Source organism: Callithrix jacchus, chromosome 3 (genome assembly GCF_049354715.1).
Source record: "Callithrix jacchus isolate 240 chromosome 3, calJac240_pri, whole genome shotgun sequence".
Taxonomy (NCBI): Eukaryota; Metazoa; Chordata; class Mammalia; order Primates; family Cebidae; genus Callithrix; species Callithrix jacchus.
The window spans coordinates 102,954,564-102,982,461 of NC_133504.1; the positions used below are offsets into that span (position 1 = coordinate 102,954,564).

Consider the following 27,898-nt stretch of genomic DNA (forward strand, 5'->3'; position numbering starts at 1 on the left):
AAATCTTAAACTACCTCATTTAACATGGAACAAACATCAGTATCTGTTCTCATTCTGACATTCCCTAATGTTTACTCCTTTTAGGTTGGAAGAAGCTCTGATTAATAGCATGTCTGTGGTAGCCAAATTTTCTGCACTGTCCTGCTTAAATGAGTTTCCATTTCTCACCAGAGAGAGGTATGAAGACTTTCTCTTTCCCAGATAAAGCCTTTCCCTTTTGGCTTGCTTTTCTCAGGATAAATGAACACAGAGCGATTTGTGCATTGTGACTTTCTCTGCACAATCTCTGCACTTATTCAATGTGGAACCCTGTGAACAATCTGTCTGGCAAATCAGGTGTGAGTTGTCCACCTACTAACTTACCATCTTTACCATCCTGTAGAACCAGTAAGAAAAATTCTTTTTCTATTCCTTAGTCCTGACAACTGCTCAATAGCAACATTTGTATGCTATGTACTCCATCTGATTCCTTAATCTCAGTAGCCTCAATTAATCCATCTCTCCTTCTCCACTGGATGTTTTGAGTCCTCTTTTAAAATGCTATAGTTTCTTTTAAAAACAACCACTGACTATCTTTACCTTCTATTTTCCTATTCCCCTTAACAGCCAGACTGAAATAACAGTATACTTATTGACTGTCAGTCTTCAACCATCTCAGCTGGGCCCTAGCTCCCAGCACTCTATGAGCCTAAACTCAATGCACAATTTACATTCCTCATTTTAAAAATTGTGGTTAAAAATACATAAGATGAAACTTACGATCGTAACCATTTTCAAGTGCACAGTCATTAGTGTAATGTATATTCACATTACTGTGAAAGAGATCTACAGAAATTGTTCATCCTGCAAATTTGAAACTCTAAAATCATTAAATAACTACCCCTTCCCTCTTCTCCTAGCCTATGGTAACCACCACCATTCTACTATTTCTATGAAGATGACTACTTTACTTTTATTTTCAGAGACAGAGTCTCACTCTGTGGTCCAGGCTGGAGTGCAGTGACGTGATCCCAGCTCACTGCAACCTCCGCCTCCCGGGTTCAGGTGATTCTCCTGGCTCAGCCTCCCGAGTAGCTGGGATTACAGTCATGTGCCACCATGCCCAGCTAATTTTGTATATTTAGTGGAGACGGGGTTTCACCGTGTTAGCCAGGCTGATCTCGAACTCCTGACCTCCGGTGATCCACCTGCCTCGGCATCCCAAACTGCTGGGATTACAGGAGTGAGCCACCACATCCGGCCTGAGGATGATTACTTCAGATACCTCCTATCAGTGAAATCATACAATGTTTGTCTTTTTGTACACATTCCTCATTTTACTTAGTGTCTGGCTCAATTGACTACTGCTTCTCTTTTCCTGTCATCTGTGCCTGAATCCTATGCAACTGTCTGTTTTTTGTATTAATTCACTGGGTATTCCATTTCCTGAGAGTTCTCTGTCCTAGGCTTTATTCTTTATTTCTCTGTACTCTGCTATCATTAGTATAATAACATTACTCTCTCCTGTAGCTTTAACGCCACCTATATACTAATGTTCAAATTTATATCTAGCCAAGCTCTCTCCTATGAGCAGTAGCCCATATTTTGAATTGCCCTTTAGTTATTAATACCTATAACATCCCTCTATCTCAAATCAACTTTCACCATGTCCCAATGACTCTACTTCCAAATTAATATTTTTAATCCATCAATGTGACGGGTTCCCCACCAGGTTACTAAAGAGTGTTATGTCCAATGCTTGAACCTTGAGGGCCAGGCAGTTAGCTAAGCCCATGGTGCCTACCTGAGGAGCCGGTGTCCCTGAGAACCCAAACATCCTGAGGCATGGCTGGGAGTAGACCAAGGAAAAAAGTCCCATCTCACACACACACACATGTACACACAGACCTGGACACACACACACATACACACACTTGAGTGTGGGGCAAAGAGCCAGAACATTAGCTTAAAAGCAGCCTAGAGATCTCTTGGATCCATACTGGTCATGTGGATCTCTTGGAGCCATACTGCTGCTGTCCAGCAATGCCCTGTATGTAAGTCCTAATGAATTCATCTACTCATCAAGCTGGACTTGTCTGAGTCATTCTTTGGTCTCTTGGAAACTTCACAGTTTGCGAGGAGTTGTGGGGGGCACTACAGTCCCAAGTTTTCTCATTACACCATCCACCTGTCCCCTATCTCTGCAACCACCCTCTCTCATCTAGACTGATAAGCACTAACTTATACTAGGGATTTAAGAACTAACCGCTCTCTTGCTTCTTCTCCAGCCCTGTGTTATCTGGCACGGTATAGTGTAGCCCATGTGCCTTAAGAAAAAACAACAAAACACATTTTAGCAAATCGTTCTTGTGATTAAAACCTTGCAATGAATTCCTACTGCAGTTAGGATAATATCCAAAATGCTTAACATGCTCTACAAATCCCTAAATGACCTGTTATGATCAACCTCTCAAGTATCTTTCCACAGCAATTTTCCCTTTATTCACTAAATTCCAGTCACATTAGACTACTTGTCCAATGTCTTGAACAGACTAAGTTCTTCCATAATTCAGGCTCTTGGTCATTAATGATATTATTACTTTCACTTTATTTTTTAACTTACACATAAATTATTTGTTAATAATAAAAGCAAAATTTTTTCATTGCTTAATATGTATCATCATATTTAATCCTTCCAATAATCTTACAACGCTAGTACTAAAATTATCCTTGGTGATTTGCTAAAAAGTCAGTACTTTGGTATATGTTGGAGCTACCATACTGGCACCCCTGGTTAGAATAACTTCAGTGGAATGAGAAGAACAGAAACCAGGCTGCAGGGGCCTGGCCTGGTGGTTCATGCCTGTAATCCCAGCACTTTGGGAGGCTAAGGTGGGTGGATCACTTGAGGTCAGGAGTTCAAGACCAGTCTGGCCACCAGGGCAAAACCCTGTCACTACTAAAAATATATTTATATAAATTAGCCGGGCATGGTGGTGGGCACCTGTAATCCCAGCTACTCGAGAGGCTGAGGAAGGAGAATCATTTGAACCTGGGAGGCAGAGGCTGCAGTGAGCCGAGATCCTGCAATTGGATTTCAGCCTGGATGAGAGAGTGAAATTTCATCTCAAAAAGAAACCAGGCTGCAGGATGGTAAAGTTCTCTATCAGCAATAAATTTCAAATTGTTAATTTGGATTATCCAAATTTTGATGGAATTATATTCAAATTATTTAAGAAGAAATCTGTCACGAAGGCGAACCTTTAAAATCTTAAAAATAATGCAAACATTTTCTTTCACAGCATTAAAAATGGCATCTTCAATTAAAATTTTAAATGCTTCCTATTTCTGCATTTAAATATGATAAAATGATCAAAGAGAGTGACTTATTACATACACACATGATGAATTTTCAATAAGTGGAAAAATTCACAAACCTTGAAACACACATTTTATTAAAAGGTAAAGGAGGAAAATGGCAATAAATTGTCCTTGTTATTCTACTTCCACAAAGCAAACTTTTATGCAATAATACTGTGAGGCAGAAACTAGAATACATCAGAGTCATAGCCAGATTCTGTCCTTTTGGGGTTCACTGGCATAGCAAGGCTATTTATGTTAGCCAAGGAAACTGCTAGGCATGTGAAAAAAGTATCTTCTGCTGGCTTCCTGGCAAAAAGATGTTGAGTCTGCTCATTTGTAACTAAGATCTTCCTTCTGCAAAATTAAATCAACTAAATCTCAGGTGGGAATTTCTGGTACTCTCAATCATAAGCTATAAATTTATTAGTTGATTTTCAATAGTCTGTTTCTGTAGCAGCCCAAAAATACTACTTGAGCCTGGTAATTCTACATTTATTACATAGATGGCATCTTGAGAATTTAAAAATAAGCAAGTAGAGGTATCTTTGCTTTGCACATGGCAGACAAGGAAGACCGGATCTTAGAGGCTAAAATGCTGTGAAGTAAATTATCAAACGTGAAAAAAATATTACCCAAAATGAGGTTTACTTTTTATAAGATCAAGGAAGGACTAACTCAAAGAAATAATTTTTCTAGAAGCTTCCCACTTACTGAAGCAAGGAAAACATAGGGAAACAAAATGCTGAAGGCATCGGAATTTATTATTTGTTGCTATACAGTGAATGTTTGTGCCCCACCCATCCCAAATTATATGTCAAAATCCTAACTTCCTATGTAATGGAATTAGGAGGTGAGGCTTCTAGGAGATGATTAGGTCACTCAGGTAGAGAGCAGTCATGAATGGGGTCCCTTATAAGAGACAACTCAGGGAGTTCCCTTTCTCCTACCATGTGAGGACACGGCGAGAAGGCATCATCTATGAACCAAGAAGCAGTCCCTCACCAGACAATCTACGGGTGCCCTGATCTTGACTTCCCAGCCTCAAGAACTATGAGAAATAACTGTTCGTGGTTTAAGCCACCCAGTCCACAATATTTTTATTCTAGCAGCTTGAACTAACTAAGACATTTGTATTAAGGGAAGAGTTTGCTCTTTGGTCGTATTTTCCATTTTCTCACATCTTTCAAACTCTGCCTTAACTCTTATACATTTCTCTTCTGTTCTTCATAATGGATTTTATCATTATTAAGTGTTCAGTACTTAGTATTTTGCAAATTCTTTAGTTATCTAGAGTATTTTTTGATCTCTATATAGAAAATGTTCCATAGGGTCTAAAGACAGGTAAAGAATGGGAATATATTATATCTATACAAAATATAAATATAATATGAAGATTTTAAGGTGTAATGGTACCTTAAAAGCCCTTGGAGCAATTCCCTGATAACACCCTCACTCCCTCAGTAACTGCAGGGCATTTATCACTAACCTTAGGCCCTCTCACTTTCTATCATCTGTTTCTTCACTGGATCATTCCAATCCATAACTTCAGAGATTTATAGTAGTTAGAAATAGCTTCTTATATGGAACAAAAATCTGCCATTTTATAATTTTGACATAATGCTAATATTAGAAATTTATAAATGATAAAGGTATTTTTCAGATTCAGGATAAAGATGCAAAAGGCATGTATTATTTAATAAATAGTGTTGAGTCAAGTTACCTGTTTGAAAATATAAAAGAATCTGTCTGAACGTGTACCATTGAACAGCCACCCACAGTGAATCCTTAGGACACATGTCTTGAGAAGCCACCACAGTACCTCATGCTCCAGTATGAGTGTCCCGTTGGCATTGCAGAACAGTAGCCAAGTGGCTACACACTCACTAGCCAATTTTCCACTCTCCATTACCCTCCACCTCAATATTTCTATGCACCTATCCGCTCTTCCTCTAGAATACAAAACCATCCAATGCTCTCCGTCTCCATGGCCACTACATTGGTTGCCTGAACTACGGGAATACTCGTAACAGTCTCCTGCTTCCATTATTTCTCTCTTACAGTTAATTTTCCATAGTATTCAGGGTGATCTGTTAAAAGTATACATCAGACATTACTGTCATGACTACCATCCTATATAGGGCCTCTCTTTAATTAGGAAAATAATCTAAACTCCTTAATACAACCTACAAGACAATAATCTGGCCCCTGACTACTTCATGTAATCTCTTATCATTCTCTCTCTTATTTACTATGCTCCATTCATAATGGCTCTTTTTCAGTTCCTTAAACACACCAAACTGATTCCTGTCTCAGGCACTTTGCATTTGCTGTTCCTTCTGCCTGGAGAGGATATCTCCTCCATTTCCACATGACTGACTCCTTCAGGGTACTCACATTTGAGCTCAAATATCTTCTTTTTCTCCAAGTAGAGTCTAATGACCTTACTCTTCCCCTGCCCTCATTATATTCATCATGTTGCATTATATTACTTTATAGAATATATTATTTCCTTACTTTCCTTTTTCATTAAATGTCTGCTTCACTAGACTAAGTTCATAATAGCACCTTCATTTTCCTAGAAACCAGTACAATTAAGTACCTCATAAACATTTGTTGGATGTATTTATTATAATATAATATATGCTAAACATGAGCAGGGGCCATTGTTTATCAGTGAGGCCTGAGACTAAAGGAGAATGTTTAGAAAAGAAGACCCACTTGGATTTAGGTCAAAGAACCAGCCCAGTATCAACTACTCATATAACTGCTTCTCACCCAAAGACAGCTTAATTGTCTCAGTGAGTCTTCAGTTGATTTTCCTGGGATTATCTATGTAATTGTCAGAGATTAATGTCAAGGACTTACATCATATGCCACCAGGTGGGATTTACTAGTGCAACACAGAACTACTGCTTATCATTTTAGGAGCCATATTACATGATTAACTCTTACGGGGTTTATTTTCTTTTAAGATTCCCACTTCTTTAATATTTAGTTTTGCTAACCTTATGGGTTATTGAACACATATGCTATATCTCCCTGCTTCATGGTTCTCACAAATATGGGCAGCAAGTTGTGGACGTCCTCATCCAAGTCACTGATTAATCCTTTAAACAATATTCGTTGTTTAAACTCCTTCAACATTTTATGCATTTAAAAACACAATACTTATCTATCTCATTTCATTATTAAATTCAAAGGACTGTTAAGGCCCTTTCTTTGATGAACTGTTAACATTAACCTCTCCCTCAATCTATCCAAAATGTGTTAAGATGGATGCGATCTGTTTCTTGAGAACTTATTCTGGGTCTGGGAAATTCTGCCCCCCTCTTCTCAGTGCTCGCTCACCATGCTTCTCAGAATGCCTGCTAGACTTGTTTCCAGATGACCTCAAGTTCAAATTAGTTTATGATTAGAAGTTAAATTTTTTTTTCTTTTGAAAATCAATACTATATTTTCCTCTTACCACTCTTTCCCATTCAGAATTTGAAACAAACATGGATAGTACTTAGCGAATCTCATCTTTAAATCCTCTAAATAAACTGGGCTGTAAATCATTAAGAAAAAGAGCCTAGTGAGAACCATTTAGAATTACTTTCTATCTGTGGCTTCAAATTCCTCCACATGTAAATAAACCAAAACTTTTTCAGTATTTACCTCTGGGTTTCAGTTATTTTTATTTGCTATGTCTTTTAACACAGAGCATTTATTAGTTTCATAATCACCCTTGACATCACTTCTGTTTTTTTACTTATCCCTTGAATGGATGTTATCTGATTGTTTTACCTTTCGAATATAAAGGAATTTTGGTTTTACTGTTGATGCATGCACATTTTTTTAAACATACATGTGGTGCTGCTCCAACATCCCTGCTAAGAGCTTTGCTGATTTTAACAATCAAGTATGTGATTCCACTGATGTAAGCCAAGGTTAAACTTGATTCCACCAAATTTGTCTAAGTGTTGCTTCTCTGTATTAAAGCTTCAAGTTCACCCATTGTCTATCCAATGATACACAGCTACCTGAAGCCATTAAAATCTGCCAGAAATTTACTCTCAAATTTTTTCTTCTTATGAATTACTAGCATATGAGGATAAAGTATGTGAAGAGGCAAAGTAAGTGTGTATCACTAACTTGAAAATTCTGCAACAGGTATCACCTTAGTTTTAACACAGTCTTCTCTCCAAAGATATAAATTTAGAATCTTTGGGAGTAATTACTTAGGTGCATCTGTGAGATGAATACCTATTACAGAGTTGGACACAGGAGTAGCATTCAAACAATACCCTTTAATAGATACAAAAACAGAGAAACACAAAAGAGAATACATGAACATGTCAGACTAATTTTAAGATAAATGCAATTTGTAGATAGAGTTCTTTAATTTGACTAAAAAAGGAAAATGAAGATGTCTAAATATCCTTATCTGTCAATATGCTTTATGCTATGTTATGTAATATATTGGTTCAATTTTCTTTTATAAAATCATTTCGTTCTAATAAACAAACCTTCACAAAATATAAAAGTAGAAAATCTTGGACTTCTGAAACCTTCAATGTGATTGAAATACATAGAATAGCAGCAAAAGAGAAATTAAACTCTTCATGATTTTGAGGACCACCTGTTAGCAATGCTTCTAATTAACTTTTAAAGTTGTGATTTCTCTTACTGCATGTTCTCACTCATAGGCGGGTGTTGAACAATGAGAACACATGGACACAGGAAGGGGAGCACTACACACTGGGGTCTGTTGAGGGGAATAGGGGAGGGACAGTGGGGGGGTGAGGAGTTGGGGAGAGATAACATGGGGAGAAATGCCAGATATAGGTGAAGGGGAAGAAGGTGGCAAATCACACTGCCACGTGTGTACCTATGCAACTATCTTGCATGTTCTTCACATGTACCCCAAAACCTAAAATGCAATAAAAAAATTAAAAAAATAAAGTTGCAATTTCTTTTGAAGTAAAAACATATATACTAAACTGCAGGAGTCTTCTTTGATACTGAGTTTTAGTAAAGGTAAGTTTAAAAAAAAATTCTGGTTTAATTCAATACAATAATTTTAATGTGTAATTTACTTCTCTAAAGGTGAAATGGAAAACAACTTATCCAAACAGCATCATAAGAGAAGGGTCACTAGTCTGACAAAATTCTGCCTCTAGGGAACTTGGTGGATATTCTGGGATTATGAAAGCCAATTGTGCATATTACTGACTTTTATAAATAACAGATATTTATAAGTGCTAATAGTGCAAGTTTAATTCGGTTAAAAAAACCAGGCATTTCCAATATTAAACAGATAATTAAACAATTTGGGTGTGAAAATATGTAAGAACGATGTTTCTGGCCTCAGTAATTTTTAAGTGTTAGTCTCACAAGAAACTGAAGTGTAGTAATTACTTATGCTCAATAGATGGCGATCTTTACATTGTAGTTAGCAAACCAGTATTTGCATAAACAGTATAATCAACCAGCAGAAAATAAAAGATCAATTACAAATATTCTATGTTTTGTAAGAGACAAAAACTACTTGATCATATACCCATTTTTTGACCCATGATGTGTTTTACATGTTGGAAAACATTATTTTGTGGGAATGTATCTTGGTGTTCTATATTTTGGGGCGAGTCCAGTTGCTAATTCTTACACCACAAAAATATATGCAAATACCAGATTAGGAAATAATTCCTGCTTTCTATGCATAGTTTATGAAGAATAGCAGCTTTAGTTAATATACTCAACTAGCATGTTTAGTAAGGATATGTCACAAGAGACCAGTATGTTTGTGAAACACAGCAATAATGAAGACATGGGATGGGTCAGCAAACTGTGTTTCTTCATTAATCTATTTTGTGTGGGTCAGTGAATACCAACAAGCAAAGTTTTAAAAAAAACTTACAAAACAGTATGTTCAGAAATATGTAATTTATGCTTCCTAAATTTTCAATGAATATACAAAAGCAATAGGTTTCTCCTCAAGAAGTAACTTTATTCTTCCAGTGCTAAAATCCCATTCTAATGGCCTTCAGTCAAAAATCATGTGGACATTATTTGGTGCTACAGGATAGCCTATAAGAAGATGGTTTCCCCCTCAATGTCACTGTTTCAGTTTGTGTATTGTAACTGGCAACCTGACTTTGAATTTTTTTTTAACTAACGAGAGAAGTGGTCACTCCTCTCCTAATGAGCATTTGAATTCTTTGACAATAGGCGAAGCCATATCATACCATATAATTCTTAACCATTGATATGGTTTGGCTCTGTCTCCCCACACAAATCACATGTGAAATTGTAATCCCCATGTATTGAGAGAGGGACCTGGCAGGAGATGACTGCATCATTGGGGTGGTTTGCTGTTCTCATGACAGTGAGTTTGTTCGCACAAGTTCTGGTTGTTTAAAAGTGTGTGGCACCTCCCCCTTCTCTCTCTCTCTCTCTCCTGCTCCGCCACTGGGAAGATGTACCAGCTTCCCCTTGACCTTCCACCATGATTGTAAGTTTCCTGAGGCCTCCCACCCATGACTCCTATAAGTATGTAGAACTGTGAGTCAATTAAACCTCTTTTCTTCATAAATTACCCAGTCTCAGGTAGTTCTTTATAGCAGTATGAGAACAGACTAATCAAACCATAATAAAAATGTGAAAAATCAGAACCCATCATGTTTTAAGCAAGGAAGACAAAGACTGATAAAAATGTTTTGATCATTATTTTAGATATTCTTTTACTAAATTAAAATTCTACTTTGTACATATATAGCATTAAAAATTTTAAACTATATAGATTGATATTACTATTACAATATAGTAGAAAATGAGAACATGGTGAGGTCAAGAAAAACATTCTTTAACTGAAATTACACTTTGACAATATGATTTTCAGCATAAACATGTGAGTGTGTGTAACACAATTATCTTTAAATAGAATTTTCTATGGTCTCCCATAATTCTCTATTCTGGTAGGCCACATATTATTAATAACTTTCGATTATTAATATATTATTGATAAGATGGCTCTTGCCTCTTTTAAATCAATGTTGTAGCTTAGATTCTTAAATTTAAACATTTCCCTATTAATGATAAAAATTTTCTCTATTAGTATTTCTATTCAGAGCACTAACTAAACATCTCATATGCCTATTTCTAAAATTGTTATTCTCTCCTCATGGGAATCATCATGCTCTTCATGTTGAAACACACCAAAAAACACAAAGGAAGACATTAAAAAACAAATGTTCACTTAATGATAAAAATGTCTTTTACTAACTAATTAACAAACAAAATATCAAGATAAAAGTGTCAACTTTTGGCAATTAGATTACTCCAACAAAGTACAATTCTCCTTTCAAGTAACTTAGGTATGGTTTCACTTTACTTTCAATACAGGTATTGTATTCAAAGAGCTTATATTATTATTATTAAAAGAGCCTATATTACTAAATGTTTTACTATTTTAATGTCTTGATATTTATGTTGAACTTATATTGCATTAGAGATTGTGTGTGCCATGCTGTAAACAATTTCCCTAAATTCAACTATTAGAGCATTGGAGAAATATGCCGTTATATATGATTAGTAACTCTTAGTACCAAATGTGGTGGGGGATACTAAAATTCTTGTATTCAAAGAGCTTATACTCTAGTTGAGGAAAGAGAACGTGGAGACAGGTATACCTGTCATCCAAAGGAAAAAAGAAAGCACCATAAGAGAGATGAATACTTCCAAATTGGGTCCAAGTCAATGATTCTACTTAAGAATAACTTTTTCTGGCCAGGTGCGGTGGCTCAAGCCTGTAATCCCAGCACTTTGGGAGGCCGAGGCAGGTGGATCACAAGGTCAAGAGATCGAGACCATCCTGGTCAATATGGTGAAACCCCGTCTCTACTAAAAACACAAAAAATTTTTGTATTTTTACGGGCATGGTGGTGTGTGCTTGTAATCCCAGCTACTCAGGAGGGTGAGGCAGGAGAATTGCCTGAACCCAGGAGGCAGAAGTTGCAATGAGCCGAGATCACGCCATTGCACTCCAGCCTGGGTAACAAGAGCGAAACTCCATCTCAAAAAAAAAAAAAAAAAAAAAGAATACCTTTTTCTTAAATGATAATCTATCAAAATGAGGATTAATATACAAAGACAGTTGGTGTATATTATGGTCCAAACTGTATTCCTCCAGTATTCATATGTGGAAGCCCTAACTCCCAATATGACCATTTGGAGATAGGTCCTTTAAAGAGGTAATTAAGGTTAAATGAGGTCATAAGGGTGGGATCCTAACCCAATAGAACTGATGTCCTCGTTACAAGAAGAGAACCCAGAGCTTTCACTCTTTCTCTGTGCTCCTACAGAAAAAAAGCCACATGAAGAGACACAGTGAGACAGTAGCCATCTACAACCATGAGGAGAGGCCTCAACAGAAACCAACCCTGCTGGCCCTTGACCTAGAACTTACAGTTTCCAGAACTATGAGATAATAAGTTTCTACTGTTGGCCAGGCATGATGGCTTAAGCCTGTAAGCACTTTGGGAGGCCGAGGCACGTGGATTACCTGAGGTCACGAGTTTGAGACCAGCCTGGCCAACATGGAGACATCCCACCTCTACTAAAAAAATTAGCCGGGCATTGTGGCAGTTGCCTGTAATCCCAGCTATTCGGGAGGCTGAGGTGAGAGAATTGCTTAAACCTGCAAGTCAGAGGGTACAGTGAGCCGAGATTGCACCATTGCATTCCAGCCTGGGTGACAGAGCAGGACTGCATCTCAAAAAAAAAAAAGTTTCTACTGTCCCAACCAACCAATGTGTGTATCTTGTTGAGGCAACATAAGGTGACTGACAACAGTGTATTTTAATTGAATAAGTAGTTTACCAGAGATGAATTTGATCATCTTAACAACCACCTTCAAGAAGAGTCATTTCATCGAATAGCTAGTCCTTTACTTACACAGCTACAGTTGCATCCAGGAAGAAATACCATGTCTATTATAATGTCTTTTCCTTCCAATTTATACTATTACACTAAGACTCTTGTCTTTAAAGAGCTAAACTTTAATCAGAAACTTAAGACATGTAGACACATATCCATAAGACAAAATAGAAAAGCAAGTACCAAAAGAAAGGTAAAAATTACATAGCATTTAAGTTCAGATGTGAGAAGATTATTTCCACTGTGTGGTGGGGCAGTGGAGAGGGTGCTCTGTAGGTGAGAATGCATGATTATGGGAAGGAATAAGAAAATCTAGGCCAGATGTGGTGGCTCACATCTTCAATTCCAGGACTTTGAGAGGCTGAGGCAGGCAGATCACCAAGAGTTCAAGACCAGCCTGGGCAACACGGTGAAACCCTGCCTCTACAAAAAATTAGCCAGGTGTGGTGATGTGTGCCTGTAGTCCCAGCCACTCGGGAGACAGAGGTGGGAGAATCACTTGAACCTGGGAGGTTGAGGTACAGTGAGCCATGATGGTGCCATTGTACTCTAGCCTAGGCGACAAAGAAAGACTTTGTCTCAAAAAAACAAAAATAAAAATAAAATCTTGGAAAAGGAAACATTTACAATCAATCCAGTCATTCTCAGTAGCACACATCTGGAATACTGGGCTGGATGATTCTTCAGTTTGTAGAATTCTTCACTGTGTTACAAGACATTTAGTGTCTTTAGCTGCCAGTAGCATCTTCCCTTTTTTTAATATCTGTACATTACCCTACACATTTCCAAAGGCCACTCAGCAACAGAATCTCCCCAGGAGACAACTAGAGGTAAACTTTAAAGGACATGAAGAAAACAGCAGATGTGTTCAAACAAAATGTATTAAGTGATGAATTAAATGACTAATATGTAAGATTCCAAAATGCTATATATGGAAGACTATAACATGCAATATCATAATATTTTAAGTGCTGCTCTCCTGTTTTTAAATGTTAATTACATTTACTTGGTAAATCCTAATTTCCCATTTTGAAGTTTCTCATTTCATTGCTTCATTCACGTCTCTCGATTATATTTGATTTCTAAATCCATCTGCTTGCTCAGTATTCTCAGGCTGCCTGTGATGAAGTCAACAAATAAACATCCTTTACTTGAGGCGAAGGAAGGAAGGAAGGAAGGAAGGAAGGAGGGAGGGAGGGAGGGAGGGAGGGAGGGAGGGAAGGAAGGAAGGAAGGAAGGAAGGAAGGAAGGAAGGAAGGAAGGAAGGAAGGAAGGAAGGAAGGAAGGAAGGAAAGAAAATGCATGTTGCTTTTGACTTCCAGATACCTTTTAGGCTTTTCTTAACTGATCTTTTACTTTGGAGACTTCTAAATGCTGTGTTTGTGATCTGGGTTGAAGATTTAAGGAGAAAAGATGGGAAGTGACCAGGAAAAAGAAAATGATGAGAAGACGAATAAAAGAGACCCGGTGCAACTGAGGTCTAAATTGGGATCTAAAAAATTATGATTCTTTTGCAGATCGGGTTCTCCAGAAAGCAGAACTTAGCATGCAGGATGCTTATTAATAAATGCCTCTAGGATCAACAATTGTGAAGGGGAAAGGACAGGAAAGGAAGCAGGAGTGGGCAGGAGAGGTGCAGTTGCCAAAACAAGACAGGACAGCCTCAGCTGACTCCACAGCAGCTCCTGAGCTAGAATGGTCCCCTCCAAGCTAGGCTTAATTGGGCTGAAATGACCAGGTTTTTGACTTCCCTCTCCTCCCAATCAATCTGTTCACTGAATGTGGGCAGCCCCACCAAGCCTAGGGCCTTGAAGAGGGGCTGTCTGCAGCTGAGGTGATTTGTGAAGGGGCTGGCACATGAGGGCTGTCTGCCCACCACACTCTCAGCAGCAGAAAATCAAGTCTTCCACGAAGTGGTATCTGAGTGGGCAGCACAGTGTCAACCACAGATTCTAGCTCCATATTTTATAGAAGTGGAAATGGGGGTCAGAAAGTAATCAGTGAGTCACAAAGCTCAGTCTAAAACCCGGAATTTATCACTTGCTGCTTTTACTACTTCTAACCAAGGGGAAAAAATGCTATGATCCCTATTTTGGAAAGAATGTGCAAGGAAATATTCATTTGGTTTAAGGAATTTTCTGGAATGGAGTAAACAAAAGGAAAGTCCAGATAATTCTAGCCAAGATTTTACAGAGAAGACTAAATCATTGAATTCATCACTATTATGAAGAGCATCATGTCAAGTTCTTTTTTGTTTTGTTTTGTTTTTTTGTAGAAAGTGATTTATTTAGAGAGATAGAGAGAAATCAGAGAAGGAGAGAGAATAAAACAGCTAACTCTCACACTGAGTGAGAGAATCTAGAAAGACAGAATCCAGAAGAGGAAAGCAGCTTCCACACTGAGTGGAAGGGAATACAGATGGAGTTTAGGAGGGAAGACAGGCTTCCACAAGAGAGTGTGGAAGGGGCATATGTCAAGTTTTAAACATCAAAGCGTTTTCATACTTTCTGTATGGCTTTAATGTATGCTCTACAGGATATTCTGTTTGTGTTCCCTACATACATGTTACCAACATATATTATATTTATGTTTCTCGTTTCTAGGTCTTCACTGGGTCTCAACAGGAAAAATATTAAATTGTTAATAATCAGGACTGGCACCAACTAGGCGAGCACACTTCATTTAGCAGCCTGACTAACCTCCCTGCTTCTTCACTTTCTAATTCTATTTGGAAGCAATTAGATATAATAGTTTTCTATTTAAAATGCTATGGATAGTAATGAGCATATAAGTGTTTTGTCCATGTACACAGGAATTCTGTTTCTCTACCACACTTGCCTGCCTAGCCTGGACTTCAGCCACACTGACCTTTCTGTTCTGTGTTCTTGCCATGCTCCTTTCCACATGTCTCCCCACCCTCAAATTATCACATGGCTGACTCCTTTTCCTCTCCTAGATGCTGGCACTATCGTTCTCCTCAGAGGTCCACGTAATCTAAAGTAATCCTTCCTTGACTAAGCCAAATTTACTTTATATTAATTTATTATCTTGGTAACACAATCAGCTCAGATCACCTTGCTTATACATTTATCTGTTATTCACTACTGTATCCCTAGCACATTGATTAGTGCCTGGCATTTAAATATTCAGTAATTATTCATTTGAAAGAATGAATGCTGGCAATGAGTAAATATTTACGATTTATATGATTTTAAATACATGTCAGAAACACAATAATTACAAAATTATATATCTGGAGGGAAAAGCAATTCATTCTATATTTTTGAAAAATTTTGAATGAAAGAAGGAACTCCTATTCTGTGACCTACTACCACAATTTTATTAAACAAGCTCTAAGATGTCTATATATCTGAGCCTTCCTAAAGAGCATAAAAGTGCATCAGTGGATGCTTCTGTTTCCACAAAAAAAGTAATTTTTGAAGTGACAAAAATACATTGGACCATGGTGAGACACTCAGTCTTCTGAATGATAAAACACTGTAAGAAAAAAATGTTGAAGCCGGGTGCAGTGGCTCACACCTGTAATCCCAGCACTTTGGAAGGCAAAGACAGGTGGATAACTGGAGGTAAGAAGTTTGAGACCAGCCTGGCCAACATTGTGAAACCCTGTCTCTACTAAGAAAAATATATGAAAATTAGCTGGGCATGGTGGTGCATGCCTGTAATCCCAGCTACTCAGGAGGCTGAGGCAGGAGAAGTGCTTGAACCTGGGAGGTGAAGGTTGCAGTTAGTCGATATCATGCCATTGCACCCCAACCTGGGTGACAGAGCAATACTCCATCGAGAGAGAGAGAGAGAGAGAGAGAGAGAGAGAGAGAGAGAGAGAGAGAGAAAGAAATGTTGAAAACATTCTTGAGAGCAACTTCCCAATTTCACCTTAAAAACAAGCCTATAGTGGATGTTGAACAATGAGAACACATGGACACAGGAAGGGGAGCATCACAAACTGGGGTCTGTTGTGGGGGAACAGGAGAAGAACAGCAGCGGGGTAGGGAGCTTGGGGAGAGATAACATGGGGAGAAATGCCAGATATAAGTGACGGGAGGATGGAGGCAGCAAACCACATTGCCCGGTAGGTACCTATGCAACAATCCTGCATGTTCTACACATGTACCCCAGAACATAAAGTGTAAAAAATATATATAAACAACAAACCTATAATGAAGAAAGTCTGTATAGGAGAGACAAACAAAAACAAATCATAAAGTAGGTCACCAGATTTACAATAATATTTTTGCAAGAAGCTTTTATAATTTTTGGCTAGCTTTTAAGCTAAGAATATAAGATGTCCCAGGAGCTTCACTGAGCTCAGGAATTCATCTTCTGACAGGGTCAAATGGAATGTCCTGTATGATCCTGGCTGAATATTTAACCTTATATTCAAGTGCGGATCATTCTATTTATCTAAGTCTATGCTTTCAATGAAACACTAAATACTTCATTTTTAATTAAGCAAGGTATTCAATTTTTATTTTAACTAAACCTGTTTTATGTTGTAACTCTATATATGTTGTCTTGTCTGTATTAGGGAAAAGTTTTTCCATTTACCTAAAATTCTTTTGAGTCACTCTTTCTACCAACTCTGCAGTTATTCTAGAAATTGGATTCTTGGGGGAAAATACCATATTTACTCTACCATGCCATTTAATTTTATGAGGCTTTAAATTCTATCATCTTTCAGACATCATCTTTTGGGATCCAGAAAGAATTACTGTGTATAGGAAAGCCTGGTCTAAGAAAGTAGATTTTCTTACAGAGGCCAGAGACATAGTTATAACTGGGATTGATGTCAGCATCATAAAAACCAAGCAGGCGGGGCCTCTGGCTTAATATCTGAAGAACTGATACAATAAAAGAAAGATGTCTTATATATCATGAAGTATACTAGAAATGAGCATAGATAAATCCTAGAATTATTTTAAAATGCATTTGATAGGCCAAATTTTATCAATAACTATCTAAGATTAATGTTAGTTTCTCCAAATTATCAGGAAGTTGTACTAGACTATTACGTCACTAAAGTGAAAGAACATCTCGAAAAATAAAAATAGACCCTTCAATGCAGGCAATGTCCTTCAGCAGTATTTTCACATAAATAATAATTCTATGTTGTGCAATAGTCAACTGATATTATATGTTACTCATATAGGATACTAACTATTGTAATAATTCAGGGGGAAATAATGAAACATGATCATTTGCCATGTTTTATACTCATATTTTAGTAACCTCACAAAGTTAAAAATGTTTCCAAATGAAATGTCAGAGAATTATTTATTTTACCCAGTTATATTGTAACAAGTTCTGGGTGGCACTGTGTTTAGCCTCAAGGAAAACAGAACAAGTACAAAGCCAAGTTAAAGGCAACTTTATTACAATACTTTTTAAAACTTCAAAATGCATTTATTACTAAATTTAGCTCTAACATATAATACACTATATTACAAGGCAGAAAGCATTTCTGGTCATATATTTAGCTTCCATGTATTGCCCAAAACACAGCTTCCTAGGAATAGCAGCAATGCACAGTAATTTATATCACTAAGTAAAGTATTTCTCTGATGTCTCATAATGATTCATACTGTAATTTACTTTATGTTCTTCTGATAAAAAAAGCAAAGCTATCTTTTCTATATCTTATTAGTTAATACCTAGAAATTGTCTATACTCTAAAAACATCCACTAGCTTAGAGGTATTTCCTTTGATAGGAAATAGGATTTGCAAATCCAACCAAACCAAAGAACACTGTGTTTCTCCATTGCAAATAGGGATAAAATTCTCTTCTTTCCTTTTTCAGAAGCCAAATCTGGACTTCCTCCTCTTCATACAGCCATCCTTAATAGTACCTACTTTAAAAGATACCTAAATCTACAATGCACTCTTCTTTAATAAAGTCTTCTCTGTTTATTCTTGCCTCCTTATATTTGCTTATTTAGAATAATTTATAATCAATTTTGAACATTACATAATAATGAACTTATAAAGTAAACTTGGGAAATGTTAATAATAATATAAAGGAAGTATTTTCCAAATTAGATAAGAACATTATTTGCCCATTATCCTCTGCTTCATCCAATCAACTAACCAAATTCAACTTATGAAAATAATTCATTTTCCAAGGTTACTACCCTAATAACAAGAAAAACAGACATAAATCCACTGAATAGTTCCTTAATTTTCTTTTCTTTTCTTTTCTTTTCTTTTTTTTTTGGTTTTACACCTGTGAGCTACCAACTAGCAGAAAATATGCTCATCTTCCTTTTCTCACAACAATAGGAAATTGTTAGAAAAGTATAGAAAAAGTTCTAGTTTTTCATAAGGCAAATTTAATACAGATTTTGCTATGAAGTTGAAAAAAATGTAAATGAAAAGGTATGTGCTGGCTGCTTGGGGGGCAAGGCTCATAAATCACTGTACGTTAAGAGCACGTGCTGAAACTTCATGGTGCCAGTCACGTAATTTTGTGTATTTGGGACTAAAGACGTGAAGGGGTATCTTTTCCCTGTGGAAATAAAAAAAAGAGTGATAGAAGAGTCATAAGAGAAGGAAAAAGATTCTAGGCTAAGTCCATCATGCAGAAAACATGCCTTATATAAGCTTAATTTCACAGAGCTGTTTTATTAAGTGGCAAAGATTTTAAGGGTAGAACATTTTTAGAAATACAGAAATTAATCCATAGATCCCTCTTGGAAACATACATTTTTATACTCAAAATACAGTGACTGCAAGACAACACATGAGCTCATTCGCAGACATGTATTGTTAGCAAAGCACCACAAAATACACCCTTCTGCCCACTTCTTATTTCAATACTAAGGAAAACAAGCCTTGAAATCCAGATAATATTTACTACTTTAAAAATCCACAAGTTGTACGTTTAGGTCACACAAAAGGCACCAAAGTTAAATGCTTAGCTTCTAGTTGCAAAGACAAAATTGCATACCATTACACTTGACAATGTGAAAAACCAAACTGAGATCATTCATGAAAGGAAAACATTCAATTGACAAAAAGATGGAGAACTTACTTTGCCTTCTTTGTATTATCGGTTTCAGATTCTTTCACTGAAATATAATAAGCAATATCTAACATTAGTTTGTTTTGTTTAACTTCAAAATCACTTACACAATTACCTGCACCAATCAATATCAAATGTTCAAGTTTCATGGAGCCACTAAAACGAATTCCACAGTAGCCTGTTATTGGCTATAAACCATAGTTAGTACAACTACTATTATTTCTATACTTTTCAATGTTACTCTCCTGGGCTGGTGCCTTATTTATATATTTATTTATTTTTGAGACAGAGTCCCTCTGTTTGTTGCCCAGGCTGAAGTGCAGTTGCATGATCTCAGCTCACTGCAACCTCTGCCTCCCAGGTTCAAGCAATTCTTCTGCTTCAGCCTCCTAAGTAGCTGGGATTACAGGTGCCTACCACCATGCCTGGCTAAGTTTTGAATTTTTAGTAGAGACAGGGTTTCACCATGTTGTCTCGAACTCATTACCTCAGGTGATCCACCCACCTCGGCCTCCCAAAGTGCTGGGATTACGGGAGTGAGGCACTGCGACTGGGTTAGGGTTTTATTTATATTACCCATATTATGTACAGCACATTTTAAAAGCAAACAGTCTTAGGGCTGTTTTCTGACAACTACCATTCAGTCTAAATACTACTTTCTGTGGCAAAAAAAAAAAAAAAAAAAAAAATTCTTTCATTAGGATACCGAGAAGTTCACTCACAATGTTCAGTCCCAGTGATCTGGGCAAGGATTCGGAAAGAGCGAGACTGAGTTGTTCCAGTCCTTGGACGCCAGTCTTCAGTATCCTCAATCAGTCTCTTCTTGCTGGCATCACTGTGAGTGGGTATATGATAAAACTCTGTATTGCGCTCCACAATGTGTTTTCTTGGTGGGCTGGGATTAAGAAGAAAACAAAAAGAATTTAAAATCGTAAAATTATATTAAAAGGATAAAATATCTTCTAAATTATTTATAATTTATGTTTAATCTTCAATATTCCTTTTATATAAACAGTTTGCTTTGCAAGTATATTTGGCCTCAATTGTTTAAAAGATCTGTCTAAAATAGACTAGATTTTTAAAATTATAAGTTAAAAACTGCACTTATAATGTTAATATAAAATAATGCTATAACAATGTATTCAACAGAAAGATTACCGTTTAGGTGGAATTTTCCTTTAAATTGGCAGAGGAAGGCAGCAGAAGAAAAGATTTCCAACATGAAGGAAAAGGAAAGAAAAAATGATAAGAAAAAAAAAGAAGACAACTAGAAAATGAAACTCCACAGAGTCAAAATCAAACTTGAAATTATTTGTATCATTCATTGTATGCCATTAAAAACACAGATGTGGACTATATTCACAACCACTGTTAATATCAGTATGCTGCTAGAATACACTGGCTTTCATGAAATTAAATGATTGAATCTTCACTAGGCCCAGGAAACATGTATGGTTTAGTAGAGGCTAAATGAACAATTCCGAATACAATTTTGGAACGGGTCCAAGCTATTATTTTCTATAGTTTTCTCATTCATATGTACAGGTACTCCTTATTCTAAAGAAAGCTGTGTGTGAGATCGACATAATGAAAAGGAGGTATGGCATATTAGCAACTACTGAAATGCGTATTAAAAGATCAGAATTTAAAGCCTGGCTCTAAGACTCTTTAGAAAGTCAGTCTCTTGAATATCACATACAAGACAGTGCTGTTCTGAGGATTAAATATATGAAAAAGATGTGTAAACTACAGAGTTTAGGAACTTTGAGTTTGTTACGAACATATTTTCTTTTAACAGAGCATAAATACAAAGGAATTTGCAATATATATTTCTGTATAATATATTGAATATAATGACTAGTCTCCACTTCTTCCCCCTCAAAATAGGGTAAATGCAAATTTTTGGAGAGTTTAATTTCAAAAGAGAAAAAGAAACTTGAGTCTGGACTAGCAGACTACTGGCATAAGATCGGAGTACAGAAAGTGTTATAAATGTGGCCGGATGTGAGTGGCAACACCTGCTAGTTCAACTGCCTGTTAGAAGATCACAGTGCTATCCGTAGGCCAAATGACTGTTACCATTTAATAGTTATGCAACCAAAACTGTCTCAGCACACTGGAAAAGTTTCTCCCCAGTGAAGAACATGATAGAATTAAAGTTAGTAACACTGGCTTAAAGTCAGATTTAGTATGTGCTTTATGCAAGTCATTTCTCTAAGCTCAATTTATTTCCTCATTTAAGAAATAAGACTTGCATCGTAAAGGGTTATTTAAGAACAAATAAGATAGAATAAGTATGTAAAGTGCTTTCCTCCATATATAACATGTAGTAATGATCATCATAATGTATTATTTTATGATTACTAGAAAATCAATGCAATACATGTTCTAATACTATGAATAATCTGCATATATAAAATAATACAATCAATATTTATGCACAAAATAGTAAAAACACTGTAACTTATGGTAATATGGTAATATCATATGATTCCATAAGTAAAATATCTAAAAGACCTTCAAATTTTTAATATTGAACAAAACCTAATTATTTTAAAAATGAACAAAATGTTTTAAAATTAGGAAATAAGCAACGATTTCTTAATAAACACTCTGCCTCTGGCAGACATAAAATACACAACTCTTTATCTTATGCATGTACTTGAAAAATTTTACATTCATCTACTAAACTTACTATAGTTTTAAATTTCTCTACAAGTATTGAGTGTAGTTTACTCTTAAATGATGCCAATTTCAAATGTAAGACTATTTTATCCTCTATAAAAAGTTTGGTCTCTAAAAACAAAACAACAGTGTCAAGCTAAGATACCAAGAATAATACACCACCACCACCTAAGCAGCATTTTTAGCTATCACACATTTGTAAAAAGTACAGTACCCCTTAGATGCTTTGTGTTGTTTATCACCCCTGAAGGTCTTAGGCCAAATGATAAGAAATGTCTAAACATTTACTAATGCTTTCTGGTTCTGAAACTCTAGAGTGTGATGACTATAACGAAGGAAAAGAAAAATTCCAATAATTTTATTTTAAAAAATGCATTTGGGTTAGAATGTAAACTTTACTCTCAAGAGCAAGTAATTTATTTCAAAATATAGACATTAAAATATTAATAAAAATAAAGGAAAGGAAAGCCCAAACTACTGTTCTAACTCCATTATACACTCTCCATAATACTCATGTATCCCAATGAATAACCAGTTAACTTACTAAGTTTTTCATTACAGAAATGTGGGTGTTCTAAACATACCACTGATGCATACAAAATTCTCTAGCATTAAAAACAAATGCTTCTTATGCTTTTTAACATTTTTGAGAATTCTTGTAATGAGAAGATCCTAACAAAATATGCTGGTAGTATTAAATTGAAAGAAGGAAAGTTATAGAGACAATTACAAAGTGAACCATTGGTTAAGTACTTACACAGTGCCAGGGTTACTGAGGGAGAATGATACACACACAAGAAAAGATGTGACAGAGTAGAGAAGACATTGATGTTCCCCGGAAGATGAACAACAGACAAAGAAGGGGAAAAAAAGAAGAAAAAGAAAAGAAAATGAAATAAAATTCAAAACAATGATTTTCAGTGAAGATGTTACACAAACATCATGCTTCAAAATAATCATATACACATAGACAAAAAAGTGAACAAATGTTAGTCAAAATTCTACTACATTGTTACAATCAAGACAACAGTTTTGTTCCCCACCCCGCAAAACAATGAAAATTATTTTATGTATTTATGGCAACTCAAGTATCAAGTGACCACTGTTTTTAAATGTACAGGGTTTTTATAAAAATCATTTAAACAGGAATCCAAATTCTTATTATGTTCTTAACAAGGGATGGAAATCAATCAGATATAAAATGTAGAAACCAATCATTTTAGAATCACTTTTAAAATCAGAAGAGAAAAATCTTTCAGTCTCACATAATAGAATTATGTATTAATAGCAAGTATATTTTCTCACATGAATTATCCTGAATCATGTTATTTTAAAAAATATGTACTTTGAAAATTGTATTGTTTCTTAGTAGTGATTATGATAAAAAATGTAGGAAGCACAGTGGATAATGAATAATGAGCTATCACTCAATTTTCTTACTGCCCCCCCCATCCCTCATTACTACCATCCTCATTCACAACCAAGTTCCAGTAAGTGATTTGTGGGAATTCCATAGTTCTGTATTATCAGTGACATAATTATTGCCCAGAAGGCATGTCTGATAAGACATGGTAAAGGAACTAAGTTAATAACACCTGAAGAGAGGGAGAACTTCAAAAAAATTCATTCACATAGCCTATTAAGTGCAGAATCGTTAACAACACAGTCAAATTACATTGGGGATAAAAGACTAAAGTATAAACTGTATAGTTTGCCAAAGAACACACTATAGTATTCTTCAATTCTACAATGACGTTTAGTCAGAGTAAGTTACAATTCATTACAAATATAGTAAGAAAAACTGCTTACCAGTTTTAATGCTAAACTGGTCAGTGTTGCTATATTTCCACATGTCAAAATCAGTTTCATAAACTCAACAGAGGGCTGAGTTACAATGAGTGAGGGTGAGATGCAGGATTAAGTTGGTCTCAATAGTTTGCTTGCTTTTACTCTTCCATAGCCACAAGACACAGCATTCTCTCTTCTGCCTTGTTATTTTAAGTAGCAGGGAAATCATTTTGCAAAATAACCTCATCTTGAACAGATGAGAGTCAAATTTTAGATGTATATTTAAACATTTTAAAGTCTAGGAAAAATGTTTCATATTAATATGAAGTTAAGGGGGTGGTTAAATGTTCAATGGTGTGGTGAGGGGCAGCAACTGGAGGGTTGACTGATTTAAACCTAAAGGTGACAATCGGAATATGTCAAACAAAGATTTTTACGTATTTTAGAAAATGTGCCTAAATGGAATATTTCATCATACACAGCAGTGGCAAATGTGCTAACATGATAGCCAGGTGATCTGACTTCTCATTCTGGCTGTGCTGCCCACTTTCCCCCATGCCCTGGGAAAGCTGCAACCTACAGAAGCCTCATTTTCCTTAAAAGTGAAATCAATGACAATTTATCTTTCAGACTTCCTCTAAGGATTTATGTTTAACACATTTGAAGGCATTTTGAAAACTAAACAAATACAGGTTTATTGTTGGAACAGATTCCCCAACTGCTCAAAAAAAAAAAAAAAAAAAAAGTGGGGAGGAGTATCTAACCCAATTGTAGTATATGCACATCAATTGATTCATATAACCTCAATTCAATTCTATAATCATTAAGAATAAATACTAATTCCAAGTCACAGAAATAAGTCAAAGTCACAAGCAGGTGACACAGGGAAAGGCACATCAAAATTTGGCTACAGAAGAGCCGGGATCAAATATTAGCTCTATTACTTTTAAGATGTGTGACTTGAAAAAGGTATGTAATCTCTTGGCATCAGAGTTTAAAGAATCAAATCACATAATGCATTTTAAAACACCTAAAACAATGCATAGTAATACCTAACACGTTAATGAATCTTAACCTTGAATTAAAAAAGAATTATATTTAACTTAAATGCTTATTTTTCCAAATCCCATTTTCCCCCTTTACAAGTCAAACATTTTTTACACTGGGATCTAGTAACTAGCCTAAGTCTCTGTGAAGAAGAATTTAAATGGACAAAATTAAACAGGGTTTGGGGATGTTTACATTGGTGTGCAATATTCATACACACACACACACACACACACACACCATAAAACTGTTCAATTGGTGATATCACAGCCACATTAGAATGAAGTTGCTCTGGTAATTCGGAAGTTAATTATCTTGGATGTGTCCCAAGATAGATAGTTCACATTTCCAATTCTACATTATAGGGTGATGCTAAAGAAATTTTAGTACACATTCAGAATAAACATAAGTTAATTAATAAAAATTATTTTAAGTTCTTATCTAATGTGATTTTTATGTATTTTTAAAGCTAGTAATCAATAGCCAGGGTTGTGTCAATATCAATGGAACACAAAAGTGAGGTATGAAAGTTATACCATATTGACTCCCCATCTACACCAACTGACATTTAATAAGTTGGTGATTATCTCTCTTAACACATGTCAAAGATGTGTGGACTTTCTATTACCACTGACACACAAATGTACATACAGAGGTCCGAACCTGCTAGCAACATTGAATTAAAACGCTCTGGAAAAATCATAAAGGTTCTTAATAGACTTCACCATTGGCTTTTGACATTAATTTGGACATCAACTCAGTTTTACACATGTTATACACTAGTGGTATAAATGTTTATGCTTTCTCTTCTATCTTTGTGTTCTACCAGTCTTGACTGCTATAAATTACATTCTCCCAAGCACTGCTTCTTTTACATTAATATATAGCAAACCCCATATATGTTTTATGACTTATGTTAAACACTACTATTTATTACTATAAAGCAATTCACCACAACATAGCAATGCAAACCAAACTTACTGAAAACACTAAATGTGGTTATTCTAAATTATAGCTCTTTTGCAAAATTTAGCTTAATTTTGCAAAAATCAGGCATTCATGCTGTTTACTCATATATAAATCACCATATTTCCTCTCCAGTAATGCGGATACTAACTTTGTCACTTGTGTTTTCTGCAAAGAGAAAAGTATTTTAAAATATTACTACCACATCATTATATCTTCAGTCTTCCCAGGTTCTTCAAAATACCACACAGGAGCTGTTAGAAGAAATTTCAGTCCAACAATATTAAACATCTTGTAAGGTACTAAAGGACTTACCTCTTGAAAGCAGTGGCACATTATAATGCAAGGATATATGGAAAAGGAAAAGGTAAATCACTTAAACTACTTGATGCAAAACAAGTCCCACTTTGCTCTTAGTAGAGTAAGGAGAGTAGTTAATGAAAACTGCCAGCCATGACCAATAATTTGTACATATAGAAGAAAGATTTAAAGTTTCTTAACATGCCTTAATCCTTACTCATAAGCAGGAACAGGAATACTTATATACTATTATTTTAAAATATTCTAAAAATATCAACAATATGTACAGATTTCAATGCTATTAGGATGAATAGCTAATTATTTCTTAGCAATGATGCTTTGCATCTGTTTCTGTCTTATGTTTATCAATCCTATACAAATTTGTGTGAAATATCTATCAAACTAGCCAGCTACCTTAAATCATTTAAAAACTAATAGTCCTCCTGGTGCTTTGAGGAAAAAGACAAGTTAAGCATTTAACTTTACATCCTTCTGAACTCTTAAGTTTTTGGTCATTGATATCTATTATTTTTAAAATTAAAGAGTAACTAATATAAAGTAAAAACTCTCAACTTTAAAAGAGTTTTGTTGCAGATATTTTGCAACATTATAAAAATCTGGAAAATATAATAGTAACAAGTTTGACACTGATTCCTGAAGAAGTTTGACAGCTCATGCAAAAAATGCATCCATTAATAGCACAAAACACCTACTCTTCAAAATGACACATCACTGACTAGTAAAGTATGTAATTTTTTTTTTTCCTATAATGTAAATATAGTGAGAGAAAGGGCACTGCCAATATGTCTCAGAGTTTCACAGACAATACACTTTATTTTCAGAGTCATCAAGTTTTTACTGTCCTAATATCTGGACATTTGAAATCAAGCTATTTTTATATACACCCAGTTTGCAAATGCAATGCAGTTACTTGCCTGATAATTATGTAAACTATGTAATAATCTCTTTTCTCCTGAATTTTGCACAGTGCTGGACAGCAGGCATGTGCTTAATAAACACTGTCAATTGATTAAGAAGCCATCATAAAGGCTCTAAAACACTGCCTAGTTTCAGTTTTAAAATCATTTCAAGTTTTATCACCAAAGTTGTGCTTATAAAGCACAAAACTTAAGCTTGGCATTTTCAGATGTTTTAAATGTAGTACTTTTCCATAACCTCAGTTTGCTTTTACTTCTACAAATTTCCATTAAGAAGACTTTTTTATGAGATTTCAGTAAATGTTAGTAGAAGAGATTTTAGTTAAGACATTTCTTCCAATGGATGCTTTTCTACTGAACCTGGAATTTAATAAACACAGTTAGCTTCTGTTTTAGTCTTCTGTGTAGCTTGCATTTCACAGGCAGCATTTTTCTTTGCAAGGTATCTACTCTGGTTACTCAAAAAGCTATTGTCTTAAAATAAATATACTAAAAAAAAAAAAGTTAACAACCAAACACTCCTGCATAGTCCATACTGCTTCTCTTCCTCACATGAAAGAAAAAATAACATCTGCTTTGAAAGATACTAGTTTTCTTTCTCTCTCTCTCTCTCTCTCTCAGCCCAGGAGCTATTCTTCCAGAACTCCTGCTCTCCCTTTCAGCAGCAGCCTGGAGTTCTGCCACCTTCTCTTTCAAAGCCCCAAAGTTGCCATGGCAGCAGTGCTACAGAAAGCACAGCCTCTTCATTACAGGAATTAACATTCGGAAGGGATTATCTCATAGAACGGACCTATCCACACAATTATTTTAATTATATTTTCCTGGGAACTGACATTGGTAAAAACCATCAGGTGTGCAGATTATTTCCCTTTGTTT

At 35.7% G+C, this 27,898-nt stretch overlaps 1 protein-coding gene across 44 annotated transcripts in view; it reads right to left on the bottom strand.

Annotated features, from left to right (window-relative positions):
- PDLIM5 (PDZ and LIM domain 5) overlaps positions 1-27,898 on the bottom strand; it is a 216,725-nt gene that overhangs the window by 66,911 nt on the left and 121,916 nt on the right. For 19 of the 44 annotated variants that reach the window (XM_078366817.1, XM_078366806.1, XM_078366811.1 and 16 more), the window contains 3 exons: positions 20,457-20,474; positions 20,021-20,193; positions 19,308-19,344 (listed from right to left, as the gene is read on the bottom strand). In XM_078366817.1, coding sequence (XP_078222943.1) covers positions 19,308-19,344; positions 20,021-20,193; positions 20,457-20,474 — 228 coding nt within the window. Of the gene's footprint in view, positions 1-17,631; positions 18,783-19,307; positions 19,345-20,020; positions 20,194-20,456; positions 20,475-22,740; positions 22,756-25,935; positions 25,953-27,898 lie in introns of those variants that run through there. The other 25 variants (XM_078366808.1, XM_078366819.1, XM_078366814.1 and 22 more) reach the window with 6 other exon arrangements.